This window comes from Rhinopithecus roxellana, chromosome 19 (assembly GCF_007565055.1).
Source record: "Rhinopithecus roxellana isolate Shanxi Qingling chromosome 19, ASM756505v1, whole genome shotgun sequence".
NCBI classification, from domain to species: domain Eukaryota; kingdom Metazoa; phylum Chordata; class Mammalia; order Primates; family Cercopithecidae; genus Rhinopithecus; species Rhinopithecus roxellana.
Window position 1 is genome coordinate 63,220,613 of NC_044567.1, and position 19,724 is coordinate 63,240,336.

Genomic DNA, 19,724 nt, shown 5'->3' on the forward strand with positions numbered 1-19,724 from the left:
CCTGGCTAATTTTTTGTATTTTCAACAGAGATGGACTTTCACCATGTTAGTCAGGATGGTCTCGATCTCCTGACCTCGTGATCCACCCGCCTCGGCCTCCCAAAGTGCGGGGATTACAGGCGCTGGCGACCGCGCCCGGCCCATGGCATATTTTTATTGCTCTGTTTTACCTACCATACATTGTCCTCTCAGATTAAAATAATAGTACCTTCAGTTAATAATACCTCGCATTTAGGAAGTTGCTTTCATCCCATGAGCTCAAAGCCCTCTACAAACATGACCTCATTCATTCTCCCAGGAGTGGGCAGTCCTAGGTTTCCCAGCTAGTCATCTCCAACCAGATTCTCAGAAGCCAAAATGTGGATTAAGCACTTCCATGTCTCAGGACCACAAATCACAGGCTCTGTTGCTCTCCTTGTCTCTTCCTGAGTGACCTTAGGCCCACAGAAGATAACTAGAACGTGAGTCTCTGGCTGGGGGGCCTTGCCCTCCATGCCTCGCCCAGGTACCCACAGCTGGGCCCTGCAACTGTTAAACATTACATAAACTGGATAAACTGCCTTCACATCCAGGAAATAACAGGTTTGGCAATTTTGGACTCTTGCTTTCCTTGGGAACTTACTTCTGAATTAAGACCTACGGGCTCATAGGGGACATTCCACTACATCCAGAAATGTCTCTCCCCAGGGTAGACCCTCCTACTCATGGCCCTGACATGTTTGACACCCACATGTACTTGTAAAAACCTGGAGCTCCACAGTGACAGTACTTCCTTCTTCTGGGCTGCTTGTGGTCTGAGCTCCCTGGCAATCTATGCTGCCAGCTGCTCACTTTTGTTTTCACCTTGCAATTACTGGACGGGAAGGCTGCAAGCTGTACTGGACTCTCCAGCCACACACCAGGTCCCAGCCCATGTGTACTTCAGGGCAATTCCCAGGAAAAAGCTGACTCCTACTCCTTCAAAACAAGCAAATAAACAAAAAACGAACCAAATGGAATGAGCTCATTGTAGTACCTGAATTTGTTCTTCATCAGTACAGAAACATTAACATTAGTTGTAATCTTCTTCTTCTTTGTAAACTTTAAAAATACATATTGTCAAGTTTTCTTAGATAGGGAGTTAAATCCAATGTAGGCAAAGTCAAGATAGAACCACGGCATGCTTTATTATAAGCCTCCTTCTGTTCTGCAGACCTTTAGTTAAAATACACTCTGTAATTAGTAGTTCAGATCAAAAACTCACTAAGTTCTCCTGAAACAGAAACTCTTAGCAGCGAATCCCTAACAATATTTATCTTCCCAATGTCTTCTGCCTCTTCCCCAATCTGCTTAAACTCCTAGTTCTTTTCCTACCCCCACAATTCTCAAACACAGCCCTGAAGATCAAACCCTAATCCAAAAGATGGACGCTCAGCACATATAAACAAATTTGGGGCCGGGCATGGTGGCTCACACCTGTAATCCCGGCGCTTTGGGAGGCTGAGGCAGGAGGATTACTTTAGTCCAGGAGTTCAAGACCAGCCTGGGCAACATAGTGAGATCTCATCTCTACTAAAAATTGAAAAATTAGTCAGGCATGGTGGTGTGTGCCTGTAGTCCCAGCTACTCAAGAGGCTGAGGCAAGAGGATCGCTTGAGGTTACAGTGAGCCATGATCATGTCACTCTAGCCCTATCTAACAACCACCACCAAATTTTGGGCTTTAAAGGGCTACGACTGAGAAACAGTATCTCTGTAGAAATACTCACTGTTTGTTATTGTTTGTTTTTATTTGGTGGAGATGGAGTCTGTGCTATGTTGCCCAAGCTGGTGTTGAACTCCTGGCCTCAAGTTATCCTCCTGTCTCGGGCTCCCAAAGCGCTGGGACTATAGGTGTAAGCCACCCCAACCCCAGACTCCACTCCTACTGCCACCCATTGTTTTTTTAAAAGGTGGTAGAAATTAAAGCTTCATCTTAGCTTTCGTGACAAGCCGAGGGAAAAAAAAAGAAATTAAAGCTTCAGTTAGGTCAATCGATTTAACAAGAAAAAATTCTTGGCTTGGGATATTGGTCACTGAGGAAGTCTCACTTTTTTCCTTGCATATTTCCTTGCATATCATATTTATTGTACATAAATCTTGGCTTCCATCTTCAGAGAGCAAAGTCTTTGGTCTAAAAACTAAGAAAAGACTGCTCGATCCTTGCGGTGGGTAGTGATTAGAAGAGCGCAGGACGCGGGTTCTTAGGGTGCAAGTAACGTTCTGTTAATTGATCTGGGTGTTCACTTGGTGAAAAGTCTGGGAGCTGTACCTGTGACATCGCACTTTCCTAATGTACGTTATGTTTCAATAAAAGATTTTTTTGAAAAATTGGGCTGCTTGAAAGTTATTTTTAAAAATTACATGCTTTTGAGACTTGAGCAGCTGCAAAGGCTCTGTTTTCTATTTTGATCATTCTGTTTCTCGAGATGACCACATCTTTCAGAGGAAATGAGTCAAAGCCACTCTGTCTTGCTTTTCCAGCTGAGCATGTTCTGTTTCAATGAAGTAATGAATGAACCTGGCCGCACCACCCCCAAGCCTACAACAGCAAACAGAGGGCCCTCGGCCAATCAGCAGGCACTCCGGGTTTTCAAGTTGAGTTCAAATAGGACCAACGGAGGCCAATCAGCGCGCGCGGCCCCGCCCCGAACGCCCAGCCGTGACCAACCACGAGGCCGAATGGGCCAAAACACAGCGGCCGGCCAATGCTGGGGAGCCCCACGGCGCCGAGCTCCGCCAATGGGCGCGGCCGGGCGAAAAGAGAAACAGTGAGGGCCCCACAGGCCGCAGGATTCGAATCGAACGTCCTTACGGGAGCCGGGCGCTGGCGGAGCGGCGCCCCGGCCAATCAGCGGCGGTCCCCGAACGTTGGGCCGGCCCAGCCCCGCCCCGCGCTGTTGTTTGTGGTGTCGGCCGGGCCGCGGGAGCCGAACCACAACATTCGCCGGGCGGGCGGCGGCGGAGCGGCGGCGGCGAGCGCGAGCCCCGGAGCCCTGGGCTGCCGGCCTCCCGCGCCCGCGCAGCCCCGCGTCTGCGTCTGGCCGGAGCCGCCGGGCCCCGCGCCGCGCCATGTCGGTGAACATGGACGAGCTGCGGCACCAGGTCATGATCAACCAGTTCGTGCTGGCCGCGGGCTGCGCGGCCGACCAGGCGAAGCAGCTGCTGCAGGCCGCCCACTGGCAGTTCGAGGTGCGAAACTGGCTGCCGCGGGGCCGGGCCGCGGGGGTCGGGGACGCCGGGCGGGGGCGGGGAGCGCTCCTGTTGTTGGCCCGGAAGGCGATCGGCGCCCGCTAGCGGGTCTTAAGCAGGACCGGGGCTTGGGCCGGGACTGGCTCCCCCTACACGTGGGGCAGCCGAGGGTCGGGGGCCGCGGACCGGGCGCGGAGGCGGGGGGAGCCGGTGGGGGGCCCGGCCGCTGCGTTTCCTGCCTCCGCCGGGCCCGCGGTGTCACTGCCCTGTTTGTCCGCAGACCGCGCTGAGCACGTTCTTCCAAGAAACCAACATTCCCAACAGCCACCACCACCACCAGATGGTAAGCGGCGGCGGGCAGGGGCGCGGGCCGGGGCCGCTGTCAGCGCGACGGTGACAGCCATGTTGCCGGGGAGCGCCGCGCCGCGAATGTAAACAAAGAGCCAAAATGTCTTCCAGGAAAGAGCAGCTCTCGGGCCGGCGCTGGCGCCTCCAACTTTGAGGCCCGCCTCCCGGGCTGCTGCTACTTGGCCTCGGGACTGGTGCCCGACACTGGTCCCTGGGGGGAAGGGGCGCCAGAGTTGGGGGTAGGAGGGAGGGGGAGAAGGCCGGGGGCCTGGCGAGGAGCTCAGGAGCCGGGGGACCCCAAAGCCATGGGATGAGGAGGGGACTCGGGTGATGCCCGGACGTCTGGGACACTGGGAAGCCCGCGCGAAGGGCCCAGGGAGGGCGCTGGGGGTGCTTGCGTTTATGGGGACCCTCTCGTGCTGTTGAGTGGTTTCCCCCCTCCCCCTCCACAGACACACACCCAGCGCTACAGGGAACAGGAAAGGCATGAATCCACCCTGGCTCAGGAAGCCGAGCTCTAGCCACAAAGATCTGTTCACCCTTCCGAAGCCCAAGGGACTGGGAAGTTGGAAGGACATACATCCCCCAAGCCAGGAGGACACACAGATTTTGGCCCAAGATAAGACCAGGAGTGTGTCTTTAATTTCTGTGTTGAGCTCCACCAGCCCAGCACACAGAGAAGTGGTCCGGGTCTGGATTTGCTTTCTTTGTCATTCTGGCCCAGACCCGAGCCTTTGCCCTCCTGGCCATGGGGTACCCTGCTTTCTTAAGAGACCCAGGACATCCCTCCTCTACCCTTCCCGCTAGTTACCTATTAGACCTGCTCGGGGAGGAGGGGCTGGGCTCAGCGATAGGGATCTTAAAACATTGTTCCCCAGGAGAGCTGTTGTGGATTCTAGGTACATTTTTGGGATTTTTAACACTTGGTGCCCTTGCCTTTGGCTCTCTGTTTTCATCTAGTCACAGAGGACAAGTAGAGGGGTCTGTCTTGACCTTTTTAACTAGTTTTTCTCAGAACGGCTGATGCTCTATATAAATCAAACAAAAATGGCATTTGAGTACGATGGGAGCGTGGTACTGGCCACAGGGCTCTTGGAAACCCCAGAGGGTTTCATCTCCAGGAGACACCCTCCCCTGCACTTGACCATGAGAAGTGGCCAAGCGCCCGCCTGTGCTTGAGCCTCGAAGCTCCTTGCCATCTCCTGTCAGAGGATCCTTGAGGTGTCCTCTCACCAGCTGTGGCCATCTCAAAAAGCTCAGAACTTCCAGATACTACAGCCATTCTGAGGGGCTAAGAACAGGGAGGCTCCCCAGGAAGAGCTGGTTTGGCATCCTGTTTAGTTCCTATTGCCCCTCCTCTGCAAATCCCAAGGAGATGGTAAGTCTCTTTTGAAGCATCCCTCAAGGAAGGGAGCAGGTTTTGTAACACACATAACCAGCGTGTCCATCAGTGCCCAAGTCTGAGTGCCTTAGCGGCACAGTGGAGGATACCATCCCTGCTCTCGAAAAGTTTGTGGTTTCTCTTTTTTTTTTTTTTTTTTTCTAATTTTATTTTTGAGAAAGGCGGGGTCGGCCGGGCGCGGTGGCTCAAGCCTGTAATCCCAGCACTTTGGGAGACCGAGACGGGCGGATCACGAGGTCAGGAGATCGAGACCATCCTGGCTAATACGGTGAAACCCTGTCTCTACTTAAAAATACAAAAAACTAGCTGGGCGACGAGGCGGGCGCCAGTAGTCCCAGCTACTCGGGAGGCTGAGGCAGGAGAATGGCGTAAACCCGGGAGGCGGAGCTTGCAGTGTGCTGAGATCCGGCCACTGCACTCCAGCCTGGGTGGCAGAGCAAGACTCCGTCTCAAAAAAAAAAAAAAAAGAAAGGCGGGGGCAGGAGAAGTCTCTCTATGTCCTGGTCCCGAACTCCTGGCCTCAAGCTGTCCTCCCACCTCAGCCTCCCAAAGTGCTGGGATTATAGGAGTGAGCCACCACACCCAGCTGGCAATTTCTTTTCTTTTCTTTTCTTTTTTCTTTTTTTTTTTGAGACGGAGTTTTACTCTTATTGACTAGGCTGGAGTACAGTGGTGTGATCTTGGCTCACTGCAACCTTCACCTCCCGGGTTCAAGCTATTCTCCTGCCTCAGCCTCCCAAGTAGCTGGGATTACAGGCACACGCCACCACACCTGGCTAGTTTTGTATTTTTACTAGAGATGGGGTTTCTCCATGTTGGTCAGGCTACTCTCGAACTCCCAACCTCAGGTGGCCCGCCTGCCTCAGCCTCCCAAAGTGCAGGGATTACAGGCATGAGCCACCGCGCCTGGCCTGGCAGTTTCTTTTAGACCAAGTAAGTCAAAAGAAAAAGATTAAAAACAAAAAACAAAACGAAAAAACACTAGAGACCAGTAACAGCAAAATGGCAAAACCAGAAGTCATGATAAATGATTGTCATGTACATTACTGTAGATTCCCATAGTTGGAACCTTCCCAGTTGATAAGGAGGGTTTCCCAGTTGGAAGTAGAGAAAGGCACCACAGACTTTAAGTGAGAGGACAAGGTGGGTGCAGGGGACACTGGGTTCTCTTGAGAACTGGCCGAGGGAGCGCATCTGGTTCAAAACTCCGATTTTACAAAAGCAGAGAGAAGCTCCAGAGCGGTTCAGGAACTTGCCCAAGCTCACACAGGCAGGCCAACACAGGCCTGCCAGCCATCATCCCTGCTGTTCTCTGGTGGCTGTTTGAAGAGACAGGCCTCGCTGGCTCAGGGAACTGGGGAAGTCGGTCACGATGCTGTGATGCAATTGGCCTCCACCCCCACCCTTCATTCATTGTTTCCTGCTGCCGAGAAGCCATCCCCAGAGGCTGGGGGGGCAGGGAGTAGTGGAGGGAGGAGGGGAAAGGTCTGGGTGGGGCCAGGCCTCTGCATTGAGTCCTTCAGCCTCCCCTGAGGGCCCCTAGAAAGGCAAGGGTCAGAACTCTCTTGGTGCCTTGGGTGCTGACGTGGTGTGGGGCTCAATGGACAGGGTGTACAAGTGGCCCCCTTCAATGTAGCTTACACCCCACCCCCCCCCACGCACAACCCCTGGTTTCTGGCTGTGAAAGCTCCCCCCTTTTTTTTTTTTTTGAGATGGAGTTTTGCTTTGCCACCCAGGCTGGAGTGCAGTGACGCGATCTGGGCTCACTACAACCTCCACCTCCCGGGTTCAAGTGATTCTCCTGCCTCAGCCTCCCAAGTAGCTGGGATTACAGACACCCATCACCACACCCAGCTAATTTTTGTATTTTTAATAGAGACGTGGTTTCACCATGTTGGTCAGGCTGGTCTTGAACTCCTAACCTCAGGTGATCCACCCACCTCAGCCTCCCAAAGTGCTGGGATTACAGACGTGAGCCACTGTGCCTTGCCAAAGCTCCCTCTTTGAAGGTGAAGAGCCCTCAAGTCTTGTTCCCCCAACTCCTGTGCCTGGGGGAGGGGCCAGTGTTGCTAAAATTAGGAGAAATTCAAAGAAGGACTCCTGTGGCTTCCTGGGAAAGGGAGAAAGCAGCTTTGAGGTCCCAGTCAGTTTTGTGTGGTCTTGTTCTCTGTGTTGCCTCTTGCCTATGCTGCTGGCGAGGTACTCCTGGATGGCACTCCAGCCCCTGCCCCCAGGGTAGTGGCAGAAGACAGCAGATGGGGGACTGTAGCTACCCCCAGGAAGAGGACTGAGGGGCTGGACAGACTGAGAAACTGCCAGCTTGCAGCCAAGGGCAGGCCAGCTGTGTGTTCAGCCTGAGGCTACAGACACAGGACGTTGAAATCCCTGGTTTCTGTCCTCAGGGGCCCCAGATATAAAGGGGCTCTTGACTCTGTCTGTGCAGTGTGGCCCAGTAGATGTTAAGAACTTGGGCCTGCAGGCTTGGGAGCTGGGGAGGTACGTCTTCTCAACTTGCCCTCTGTTGTGGGTGCATTTTCGGGCAAGTGACTTGACTTCTGGGCCTCAGTTTCCTAATTTGTCATAAAGAGAGGATAATTGAAGCCACAAAGTATCATTGTTAAAAGATAAGGGAGGCAAAGCCTTCAAGGCCTGGTGGCTGTCACCCTCAGTATGGTGTGAACCCATCCACCAAGGTGGTTTAACTTTTCCAGAGTTGGCACAGGAGGGAGAGCCTCCCCGCTGGCTGCTCTCCCTTGCCCAGCAGCCTGGGAGCATCTGAGGGTGGCTGGTGGGGCAGCCAGCTGGTGTCCCTGGCCAGGGAAGGCGCGGAGCAGTGGTGTCCTGGGCTGCCCCTGCCCTCTCGCTTGAATCTGACACCTTAGCTCCTGGGTGCAATTAACCATTCACTGTGGATGCTCCTCGGGGTGTCACGTCCAGGCCTGGTGAAACACTGTTGGTTTGGATAAGGTTCTTGGGTTTTGTTTGTATTGGCTCGGGGAGAGGGCGCTTTTGTCCTATGGAAGCTGCTTGTGCAAAAATGAATGAAGCTGAAAAATGGGAGTAAAGGAGCGGCTGACCTGGGTAAGCCCCATCAGTGGCTCGGGGACCCTCGAGGCAGCCTCCCCACACCCGTGTTCTCTCCCCACAGATGTGCACTCCCAGCAACACCCCTGCCACGCCGCCCAACTTCCCCGACGCGCTGGCCATGTTCTCCAAGCTCCGCGCCTCCGAGGGCCTGCAGAGCAGCAACAGCCCCATGACAGCAGCAGCCTGCTCCCCACCTGCAAACTTCAGCCCCTTCTGGGCCTCGTCCCCGCCCAGCCACCAGGCACCCTGGATCCCGCCCTCCTCCCCCACCACCTTCCACCACCTCCACCGCCCACAGCCCACGTGGCCCCCAGGAGCACAGCAGGGGGCCACCCAGCAGAAAGCCATGGCGGCCATAGACGGCCAGAGATGAGACTGGACGCCGCCGGGCGCTGGGCTGGAGCTGGGGGCAGCCCAGGGTTGTGGAGACACAGGAGGGCCAGGGAGGGGGGAGCCGGGGAGGGCAGGGGGTTTCCCGAAGATCGCACTGGAAGATTTTATAAAAGAATTTTTGTGGGTGGGGGGGATAGTAAACTTCCTGGGCCACTTGGGTCCTTCAGGAGTTTTTCAGGCAAGTTTTTCCTCTGTTTTTAATATATAACTATAATATATATGAATATATAAATATAACTAATGTGCGTGAGAATGGGCCTGGCACACCTGGGGTGCTCGGTGCCAGGGCTGCCATACTGCAGAGCCGATGGAGTGATGTTGCGGGCACAAGGTGTCTCAGCTGCCTCGTTTAACAGCCATGCCTTCTGGAATCTGGAAGCGGACCCCGCTCCCACAGTCACCGGGCAGCCACATAGCAGCTGCAGGTCCTGGGAGGGCCTGAAACCAAAGTTGTGGAAGGCCCTCTTGGTATCAGGGCTCTCTCTCCCCATGGCCTCTTCCCCACCTCTGATTGCTGGTTGTGGCCCCATAGCTCTTGTCACCTGTCTCCTGCTGAATGCAGGGCTGATGTGGCACTGAGGAGCTGACTTAGGTGAAAGGTCAGGCTCTGCCCAGCAGGGGCCTTGACTGCCCTGGGTGCCCTGCCCCTCCCACTGCGTATCCAGGTCCGAAGTGGAGAGCCTGCCTTTGGGTTTAGTTCCCAAGTCAGAATCCCATCTCACCAGGGTGAAATTTTAATTTAAAAACTTAAAAAGAGACTTTTCTAACTTCCCTGGTTTGCGGTGCTTTTATTTCCGTTGGTGGGAAAAGCAGACTCCTCAGAAGGGGTGGTGGGGGTCCCTTGCCATTGGGCCGGTCTGGATGTCTTTTACTGGGGGGTGGTCACACCAGGGGCTCTTGACAGCATGGTCCAGGCTGGTGTGGGGATGGGGGAGGGGTCGGGGTACATCCTGAGTTGCTGTGACCTTCCCTTCTTGGCCCCATCGGTGTAGCCCCCACCCACAGAGTCCTAGGGCGGAGCGCTGGAAGTCATTTCCATCTGCGGTGGGGAGAGCTTCCTTCTAGCTGGGGTCTCCTGATGGCCCCCCAGGCCCTCCCAGGAGGCATCTTCCAGCTGGGCTCATCTCTGATATTCCTCCCCTCAGCTTCCCAGGGCAGTATGTCTTTTTGGGTGGAGGGCCATGACCCAAAGGTCAGTTAAGGCTGGCGGGTCCCCAGAGGGGCCTGCTTCCATTCCCCCTTCCCTACAGCCCTGTAGGCGTCAGCATGGGACAGGGCTGCCAGTTCCTGGCCTAGCAGCTCGTCCTCAGCTGGTCCTGAGGTGCGGGAGGTCAGCTGCGTGGGGAGCCTGTCCACCTGGCTAATGGGGGTGATGGCCACGTGGCTGGGATTCCTCCTCCAGCCCTGCCCTTCGCCGCCACACACTGTCCAGGCAGCCCCTTCCTGTCCCGTCCTCCCACCTCGCCCTCTGCTGGGGTCTGTGGGGCCCAAGTCCTGCTGGAACACAGGCAGGGCAAGGGTTCTGCAGGTTCAGGCCGGAAGTGAAGTGAAAGTCAAGAGGGCCCAGGCCCGGCACCCACCGCATCCTGCCTCCGGGCCTCCTCGGCCCCTCACACGGTGGGGCAGCCCCTCCTCCAATGGAGCGGAACGGTGGGCCCGCTGCCCCTCCACCCTTGCGTGTGACACGGACGTACTTAGAAGCTGGGTTCGTCCTTTCAGTTTTGTTTCCCGGTTGGAAACCCCTGAGACTCCTCCCCGTCCCTCCACCCCTGCCCACCTGTGCTTTCCCAGGCTGGAAGGGGCAGCCCCTCTCAGCACGTGGGTGGTTAGGCTATGACGTCCCCAGGCCGCCTGGGCCAGAGCCGGGGTCCACCCAGGTGTGGGCCATGTCCAGGTGCGGGAATGGTGGAGGGTTGGCCTGGCTGGCTTAGGGAATGTCGCTCCGGGCCCTTCTGTGGGTGTGGGGAAGGCCTGGGTGAGGAGGGCTGGGCTGCACCTCCCTGCCAAGCTGGTGAATTTGGCTTCTAGACCCGGGAAACTGAGCCGACCTTCTGACATTTCACAGCCAGGGTGGGGCCGAGAGCAACAGGAGCCCAGCTGGAGCCGGAGAGGGGCGGCCCTGCCTCTACCTCTTGCCTGGGGAGAAAGGGGCTGGGGCCCAGGGGTGCCCGCCTGGGGCTCCGCTGTCTGAGCAGTTCCTCTCTTCTGTCCAGCTCTGAGCATGACATCATTACACGAAGACTCCCTGGGTCTCCGCAGAACAGGCCAGGAGGAAGCGCCCACCCGACCCAGCCAAGCCTGCCCCACTTTGCCCACGCCGGGGTCAGGGGCAGAAGCCTTTTTCTGGGCTGTTTGTCGCCACATTTTCCTTTCCTGTGTGATTTTGTCTCCTCACACCCCCAAAGCGGGCCTCTTGCCCCAGACATCCCTTTCCCATACTGGGGAGATGGGAACTGGGGGTGGGGGGAGCCCCGTTCTCAACTCTGAGCACTTCCCTTTTCTCTAAGGGGGGAGCCTCTGAGGCAGAAAGGCTTTGGTGACTTCAGGGCTTTATAAACCTCAGGGTGGGGGGGCCACTCTCATCTACTGGGGGACCCCTAGAATCTGGCTGGAGTCCAAGCTCAGGAAGTCAGGGGACTCCTTGGTCTCAGGAGCTTCCAGTGGGTTGGAGCAGTGATGGGGGCTCGTCTCTAGCAGTTGCTGCACCGGCCAGAGCCCAGTCCCACCTGCACTCCTCTGTCCCCTCACCTGCCAAGACCTTTAGTGAGTCCCTTGCCTGCAAGTGTCGGAGCTAGGGCAGAGGGAAGCAAATCACGACAAGCGACAAGCGCTGGGCTCGCACCACCTCTCCACCCGCCACCTGGATGTCTTTTTCTAGGAGGGGAATGGGGAAACTGCATTCCAGCCACAGCAGCCCCCGGTCTGAGCTTTCAGGCCCCGGCTGTCTCTGCAGCAGCCCACTCAAGGGAGAGCAGCAGAGGGTGGCAAACACAAACCTGCCCAGCCAGCTGCAGGGGTTCGCCTCCAGCCATTGGCACTGCTGCCCTGGAATCCCACGCCAGGGGTCAGGAACCACCCTGAGCCAGCAGCAAGAGCGCAGCAGGCAGCTGCCACCCTCACGCCCAGAGTGCTGGACACTGACAGCTCGGGCCCCAGCCCCCCAGGCTAGAAGGCAGGTCTAGGGCCAGAAGGCAGAGCACCCCGGGTCTAGCCGAGGCCGGGAGAGAGCTGGTTGGGTGAGCGCTGGCCCAGCTGGTCCCAGGGCCAGGAGTCTCCCTGTCCCCAGTGCAGTGTCCAGCCCTCCCGAAGCCCTGGCGCCCTTGGAGAACGGAAGCTGAGGACTCACTTTCAGGCTACAAACCAGACCTACTGTCCAAGAGAAGGTCTACTGAGTGGGCGGGCCTGGGGGGGGTCTGGCCAGCAGTGGGTACTTCCCCTTCCCTCCATCTTCCTGAGCCAGGACTGTCAGAGAAGATTCGCCGCACCTAAACTTCCTCCTGAACATTTATTTATACCTCCGCTCACTGAGCAGTGCTGGACCGCGGCCCCCGCGTGGGCTCCTCGAGCCCCTCCCCAGGAGGCACGTCCATGTGCCTCTCCAGCCCCCTGTCTGCCACCGCGGCAGAGCTGGGCGGGTGGGCTGTGTTCGGCTGGGAGAGACGGCCCTCGGAGGAAGGTCTGTCTGTCTGTTGACGTGAAGAAACTACAAGACAGAGGGGCTGAGGTCGCTCAACACGCTCCCCAAACCCGCCAGGGGTCACCCCAGCTGCCCAAAGCCCAGGGAGGTTGACAGCAGTTCTGTTCACCAGGCCGGGCTGACATAGGCTGGAAGGGAGTTGCTGGGGCCGGGGGCCACGGTGCAGGCCCATCTGAGCTCCTAAGCAGTCATGAAGCACCCTTCATGATCTTTGTGAATGAAAAATAAGCAAACATGTCCTTCTGCAGGGCCCAAGAGCTGCCTCTTTGGTACTGTTTCCTGTTAATACAGACACTAGACATCCACACCAATAGGCACAGGAATTTTCCTGAGACTACCAGTGTCTCTCTCCTGCTTCCAGAGCATTTTCAGTGCCCTTAGAGTAGACACTGGGAGAAGTGAGCTAAGTATTCCCCAGAAAACAGAGTTCTGGGAGCCAGGGTGACAGTTCTGTGCTCACTGTCCACCACTGAGACCTGTCGTTCCCAGAACAGCCTCTGGGCCAGAGGGCTTGGCTTTGAACTCCAGCTCTGCTGCTTCCTGGCTGTGTGACCCAGAGCAAGGACCTTCACCTCTCTGTGCCTCAGTTTTCTCAGCTGTAAGTGGTGCTAACGATGGTCCCTACCTCTTAGTGCTGGTACGTGGATTAAAAGTGGTTCATCCGTGTAAAACTCCTAAACTACCTGGCCTGTGGGGAGCCCTAGATGATGGCGAGGTGCCGTGACCACCATAGCCACTTATTCTGTTGTGATTTCCTCCTCCCTCAGCCACATGCCCTCACTGAGGGCTGGAGTGATGCTGGAGAGCATCTAGCTGAGGGGCAGGGGAGGGTGGAGGCTCTGGGCGGGGGGTCCCTGAACCTCCCGCAGGCATTCACAAGGAATGTGGGTGCATACTGTTCTACAGGAGGAAGGTCGGCAGCTTTCATTAGATTCTCAGGGGGGCCCTAACTCCAAGCAGCACTAACCCAGCACCCCCTTGATGACAGATGAGGAAACTGAGGTCTGGAGAGGGGACAGCCCTTGTCAAGAGTGACCTTGCCCAGGGTCATTTGTCAGTGATCCAGCCTCCTGGTTGCAGGGCCTTGTATGGCCCAGTACCTTGGGGGGTCCATAGCTCCCTGACCTTCAGGCCCAACTTAGCTCCTGGGGAGATCAAGGACCCAAGGGATCTTCCAGGCCAGGCGGCAGAGAGAGGTTCCTCCATGACAGGGTCAGGGGCCTCTTGGGGACCCGGGCACGGCCTGTGCCCAGAAGCCACCATGCAGAGCCCAGGCGCACGAGCTCCATGACAGCGCACGTGAGCAGGGCAAGGGCATGGACCTGGAGCCAGAGATGTGGGTGGCGACCCTGTCCCTATTTCATCTTCTGTGGAATGGGACAGTGACAGCACCTACCCACCTCCCAGAAGGGGCATGAATCAGTCACTCAGGGTTTCTCTTTTCCACACACAACTTTGTCTTTTCTACACCTCCTTCGGCTCCCAGGCCCTCCCCTCTCCAGGGAGATAAAGGTGTGGCCCTTCATGGCAGGAAAGGGGGCTGGCAGGGCCAGTAGGGAGGCCTGGCAGGATGCCCCACCCAGAGGGAAGTTACCTGAGATGTTGCCAGCTGACATCTGGGCGCTCTGTGGCCGGGAGGGCAGGTGGCCATTGCCGCCGAGGGATGGCGGCCTGTGCACATGGGGCCTGGGCTGCTGGGACTTGCGCTTTGAGGTCCCTGAGCCTGATGGGGGCAGGAGGGAAGGGTCAGTGCTGAGGCAGCGGTGAGAGCTCTGTGGGAACCCCTGGGCGTGGGGAGAGGGCTGCAGGGCTGCTGGTCATGGCCAGCCTCCACTGAGTGGGGTCCTCGTCATTCTGAATTTGTGGCTACGCCCCAGAGAAGCAGTCTTCATTCATTCTCGTGGCCACCCACCCACCCCACCCACTCACACAGAGTCCCTGAGGACCTGCACACGTCAGCCCTGTGCCAGGTGAGGGGTGAGTTCTGACCTGGGGTTTCCAGGGCAGGAGGGGAGGCATCTAGAAAGGCGCATACACAGCTAAATGCATGATGGGAAGTGACCAACAGCAGGTTCCGGGCGTTGCCACAGGAGGCGGGCATTTGGGGGCTGAAGCAGTGGGGCTCAGCAGAGGGCATTGTGCTGAGTTTTGAAGGAAGAGGAGGCCCTGATGATGTCGTGGACAGAGGCCAAGACAGGAGAGCCCAGCAGTGCAGCTGGGATGGAGGCTGGCAAGAAAACACGGGGCCACCCCATCCCAGCTGACGGCTGAGGCTGGACAGCTGTCCTCCACCTGTGAACATTTACCTGGTGGCTTCTCCAGAGACCTGAACATTTGGAGTGAGGGGAGGGGAGAAGGAAGACACCCAGGGTCCACTGGCCCATAAAAGTGCCAGGCCCCACAATGGATGCACGCCCTGTTGGACCCGAGTGGGGCGCCTGGGGGCCTCTGGACTCCACTCACTGTCTTTGCTGAGGATGCCCGGCAGCCTTGTGTCCATCCGTCCCTTGTAAATGTGGCCATCCAGGCCCAAGATGTCCACCTCATCACGCTGTAGAAGTGGACAGATACCATCACCATTGTAGCGGCCACAGCCCCCTGGCCCCGGCCCCTCCACACAGGCCTGAGACACAGAGCACTGTGGTCTCAGAACCCTCCTGGGGGGCTCTGGGAGCCCCTTGAGGACCCGGGCATGGCCTGTGCCCAGCAGCCACCATGCAGAGCCCAGGCGCACGAGCTCCATGACAGCGCATATGAGCAGGGCAAGGGCATGGACCTGGAGCCAGAGATGTGGGTGGCAACCCTGTCCCTATTTCATCTTCTGTGGAATGGGACAGTAACAGCACCTACCCACCTCCCAAAAGGGGCACAAATCACTCAGTCACTCAGGGTTTCTCTTTTCCACATCCAGCTTTCTCTTTTCCACACCTCCTTCGGCTTTCTCTTCCCACCTCCACTAGGGTGGAGCGAGAAGGTAGAGGGAGGTGAAATGGTATCTGGGCCATGGTGGGAGGCCTGGGAGGCCGGAATGCTGCTGGGCAGGCAGGCAGCTGGGATAAATCTTTCTTTCAAGAAAAGGATAAGAACCTGAGGCTTTAACTGGGTCTGATTAAGGAATTGCCTCAAGGCAGAGGGCTGGCTGAGATGACTTCTGGTGGCTTTAGAGAATGACTGAGGAATCTGGAGCTGTGTCAGGGCCTCCCTCCCTGGTGGCTCCAGGCAGGGCCCTGACCTTCATGGCAATCTGGATCTCCTCGGTGGGATACAGGCCCCGGGGTGGGTGCTGCGGGCGGCTGCGGTGGTAGGGGTAGGTGAGGGTGTGGCTGCCCCCGCAGCGCCGGGGCACAGTTGAGTAGGTGTAATCGGCCATATCTGTCACCCTGTGATGAAGACAGGATGGAGTCATCGGGAGCAGACTGCCAGGGATGTGGTCTGGGACTCACCCACGATGGGGCTGACCAGAGGGAAGTGGGGCAGCTTGTCTTCAGGGGCTGCTGGGAGGCAGGGCAGCTGGGGCCCAGGAACAGGCGAGTGGGGGCAGAGCAGCCGTGAGGCCAGGCCACCCCAGTGACCGTGCACATGGGCAGGTGTGCACACACACCCACACACTCACACACATGCACATGTACTCATACACACAGGCTCACACACACATACACACAGGTCCTTACACACACATGTACATACGAAGATACGTACTCACGCGCATACTCATACACATGCACACACACATACTCATACACACGTACCCATACATGCATACACATAAACACCCACACTCACACACACGCACTCATACACACCCTTACACTCATACACTGACACACACCCATAGACACATGGCTTACACACATTACACACTGACACCCCTCACCCACACTTTCACATACACGCACTCCCTTTTCTTCCCCAGCAGTGGGGAAAGGCATTTGTCTGCACAGCCGTGCGTGGGCAGAAGCCAAGCCTGGTCGCTGGGCGCCTGCTCCCCATGGCCTCGCCTGCCTCTCCTATACCGTTTGTAGCAGGGGGAGCCCAGGCACTGGGCGTGCAGCAGCTCGCGGATTATCTGGCTGCTGGCCTTGGTGGAGCCCCCGAAGTGGATCTGCACCTTCTCGATGTTCATCAGCATCTTGGAGTGCATGGAGCGCAGGCGCCCCACGCTCTGCTCCATCTGCGCCAGGTCACCCCGAGGGAAGGCACTGCCCAGCTTGAGGCTGCAGGGTGTAAGCAGAACAGAGGGAGGGTTGGCCCATGGAGGGGGCCTTGACCTTGTGTAAGCCGAATACTTCAGTTCCGGGTCCCTTTTGTGCAGGACCCAGCTAGTCCCATGGGCTCTTGGCTGAGGGTGGGGGTTGCTGGGCAGCTTGACCCCTCAGCAGTAGCCCTTTCCACAGCATCTGAGGGCCAGACTTGCCGAGAAGGCTTTCCTCAGATGGAAAAGTGTTGGCCAGCCAAATGGACGAAAGCCCTGCTGCCTGCAGGTGGAGGAGCTGAAGGCAGCCCCGGGCCTTCCCATCTCGGCGCACCTGGCCCCCGCATACCTGGAACCTGTGGGGCTTCAAAGAGCAGCCTGAAGTCCTCTGAACTATGGACTCCCATCCTTAGGAGAAGGGGAGCAGCAGAGAGGCGGGCAGGAGCCGGAGGGAGCATGAGATGCCCGCCGCCAGCCTCCTTCGTTGGCTGAACCCACCCTCCGGCTGAGCTATGCCAGACCCTCCCCCGACCGCTCTAATCCCGGGGTTGCTGAGACAGCCAAAGGCTGGGGAAGAGGTCGAGAAGTAGAGGAGCTCTCAGAGGCAGCTGGTGACCTTGACAAAGTCCCACCGTAACTCCCAAAGGCAAGTGTGACTAGGTCTGCCTCCTACGCTCATGCCCTGAGAACTGCCAGGGAGCTAGTTCAGAAATTGGCCTGCTGCCCCCACTGTCCCACTCCAAGGAGGAGGCTCTCCACACTATACCACAGCGCTGCCTTCTGTCATATTCCGCCGGGCCCTCCGGAGTCACCCCTGTCCTCTGCCTTCCCCATCCAGAGCCCTGGCCCCAGACCCTGCTGTCCCATACTTGCGGCTATGCTGCCGGACCTGCTCCAGTTCAAACACCGTGTAGGGGCGGATGGAATGGTGGCCAGGTAGGCCTGGACCCGCGGGGGTCACGGGGATGGCGCTGAGCAGGGACAGAGCGAGAAGGGACAGGTCAGAGTGGGACAAGTCCCGTCCCCCAAATCCACCTGCTTAAAGAACCTTCCCACCGCCCCCGGCCTGCGAGGGAGCAAGGGCTGGAAGTAGACACATGAAAGAAAGGGAGAGGACAGGTGGACACAGGTGGAGAAGGGAGGAGACACAGCCCTGCCATGCGAGGCCATGTGCCAGTGGTGTGGGCACTCACTGTCCGGTCACAGGTGTCTCCAAGGGCCGGTCACATGAAAGGCAGTGGAAATGTGCCAGAAGCTGCCTGTTAGGAATGGGACGTACACACAGGGTAAGTGCTCTGCCCAGAAGTCCCAGAAGGGCTTGCGACCCTGCAGGCCAGGCAGGCTGGAAGCTCAGCCCACCAGGGTGCAGATCTTGTCCCTGCTCCCGAGAATCCATCTGCTCCCACCTCCAGGCTCACATCCCAGACCTCCCTGCCCTAACCCAAAGCCAGCAGGCTTCCCTTGGGCCCCTGAGGGTGCTCTGTGCAAGTCTCGGGGGCCCCCTGGCGACCACGAATGGGAATCCTGGAATTCAAGCCTACCATGGGCCAGGTCCTACGGGCCAGGCCCCCAGGAGCTGTCTCAGCTCTGGGTATTGAGGACCTCTCCCTGTCCCAAAGGCCCAGCTTAGCTCAGCCAAACCCAGAGAGCCTTAAGCCTCCCCTCCTCCCTTTCTCTGCTGTAATACGAAGGGGCCTGAGCTAGAGGAGCGTTTCAAGCTCTTAAACTTCTGTCCCTCCAACCATGAGACAGTCCTGGGAAGGACCCGCTGTGCACTGGCAGGAGCTGTTTGTCTGGGGACCCCCAGCCCCCCTGCCCTCACCCTCCGAAGAGCGTGCCAGCCTCCTCCCCTGCCTCCCAGGTGTCACCTCCGCATGGCAGCTGCCTCGTCTGCCTGGTAGAGTGGGGGGCGCTCCCTGAGCTGCTGTCGCAGCGATTTCCACCGATCCTCCAGCAACTGCTTCACTGGGTCCAGCTCCAGGCGGTCCAGCTGCGGCAGGGAAAGGGGGCCCAGGGGACCTCTAAGGAAGTAGGTAGGGGGCTGATCCAGGAGAAGGTGGTGCTGTCCCAATCCTGGAGGCAGGGCCGTGGGATGGAGAGCCCCGCCATGCCCCTGTCTTACCTTGTTGTCCATCTCTGTGAGCAGCTTGTCCAGCATCTTCTGCCAGTCCTGCTCCTGCCCGCTCATCTTGGCCACCAGCTCCTGCATCATGTGGTTCAGCTGCTCTGTGGTGGCATCAAACTGGATACGGCTCACTTTGGTGGCCAGAGCACTCTTGTCGGCTTTCTGCCCAGAGACAGACAGAGGTCCCTGCATCTGGGAGATGGCCATGGAGGGGCCCCATTCCCTGGGTGTGTCAACCCCTATCACCAGGCAGGTTTCTGAAAGCCCACACTCCTCTTGCCAGCTCCCCTCCACTCAGTCTCTCAAAGAACAGCCGGCGAGACCGCCCTGGGACACAGCGTGGCTGCTGGGGCCCGGCACCCACCACATCAATCTCCATTTCCAGGTGCTCCCTGTTGGCCTTTTCCTTTTCGAGCTTCTCCAGACCCTGGTACAGCATCTGGGGAGGCCAAGTGAACAGAGGAAAAAAGAGCCAGCAGCTACGGGGCTGGGGCACCACACTGAGCCCCGGCCCCATCCCCGCCACCCTGCGGCCGCTCACAGCAATGTCCTTCTGTTTCTGCCGATGGTCCTCGATGAGGTTGCTGGTGGTGATGTTAAGCTTCTCGCAGTCGCCCTGTACCTGCAGGATGGCACTTTGCACGCGGCCCAGTAGCTCCTCGTCCTGCGGCAGGAGGGATGGGAAGGCTCTCGGAGGCTGCTGGCGCGATCCCACCCCCTGCTGCCTTAGTATTGCTGCCCCCAGGTAAGTTGGCTCTTAAAACATCTCCAAGGCTGGGAGCGGTGGCTCGTGCCTGTAATCCTGGCACTTTGGGAAGCTGGGGCGAGGCAAAAGGATCACTTGAGCCCAGGAGTTCGAGAACAGCCTGGGCAACATAAGGAGACTCTGTCTCAAAAACAACAATGGAAAAGAATTTCCCACTAACAGTGCAGAAGGCCCTCTGCCTGTGTCCACCCCTACAGGACACAAGCGTCCGTCACCTACATCCCCACGGACTAGCCTCGGGACCCTGGCTTGCCAGTGGGGGGTGAGTAAAGGTGACAGAGGCTCAGGAGTGATGTGCTGTCCCGGGGCGCTTGAGAGCTGGGCTGTAGGCTTTATTCTCCCCTCTGCTCCTGGCCCAAATCTGAGTTCCTCAGCCCAAGAGGCAGGACCCAGGACTTGTGGCTGTGCCCACCCCCACCAGCGAGCCTGCCCTTTGGAGGGAAATTGAGAAGGGGTCAGAAGACCCGTGTGCCAGGGAGCCAACATCTACAGTTGGGCCTGTGTT

General features: G+C 57.7%; 2 protein-coding genes across 2 annotated transcripts in view; one reads left to right on the forward strand and one right to left on the reverse strand.

Moving 5' to 3' along the window:
- The first annotated feature begins 2,813 nt into the window (after nt 1-2,813).
- Nucleotides 2,814-9,210, forward strand: UBALD2 (UBA like domain containing 2). The gene is made up of 3 exons (XM_030923577.1): nt 2,814-3,209; nt 3,490-3,552; nt 8,108-9,210. The coding sequence occupies exons 1-3, from the start codon at nt 3,090-3,092 to the stop codon at nt 8,417-8,419; spliced, it is 495 nt and encodes a 164-aa protein (XP_030779437.1). The 5' UTR covers nt 2,814-3,089; the 3' UTR covers nt 8,420-9,210.
- A 426-nt stretch (nt 9,211-9,636) lies between these two features.
- The window catches only part of QRICH2 (glutamine rich 2), a 33,428-nt gene continuing 23,340 nt past the window's right edge, over nt 9,637-19,724 (reverse strand). Inside the window, exons 9-21 of the mRNA XM_030924105.1 lie at nt 18,995-19,117; nt 18,818-18,892; nt 18,451-18,615; nt 18,197-18,318; nt 17,522-17,587; nt 17,198-17,299; nt 16,150-16,350; nt 15,369-15,516; nt 14,600-14,687; nt 13,731-13,859; nt 11,925-12,125; nt 11,349-11,484; nt 9,637-9,961 (exon numbers count right to left, since the gene is read on the reverse strand). Coding sequence (XP_030779965.1) covers nt 9,637-9,961; nt 11,349-11,484; nt 11,925-12,125; nt 13,731-13,859; nt 14,600-14,687; nt 15,369-15,516; nt 16,150-16,350; nt 17,198-17,299; nt 17,522-17,587; nt 18,197-18,318; nt 18,451-18,615; nt 18,818-18,892; nt 18,995-19,117 — 1,881 coding nt within the window. The remainder of the gene's footprint in view (nt 9,962-11,348; nt 11,485-11,924; nt 12,126-13,730; nt 13,860-14,599; nt 14,688-15,368; nt 15,517-16,149; nt 16,351-17,197; nt 17,300-17,521; nt 17,588-18,196; nt 18,319-18,450; nt 18,616-18,817; nt 18,893-18,994; nt 19,118-19,724) is intronic.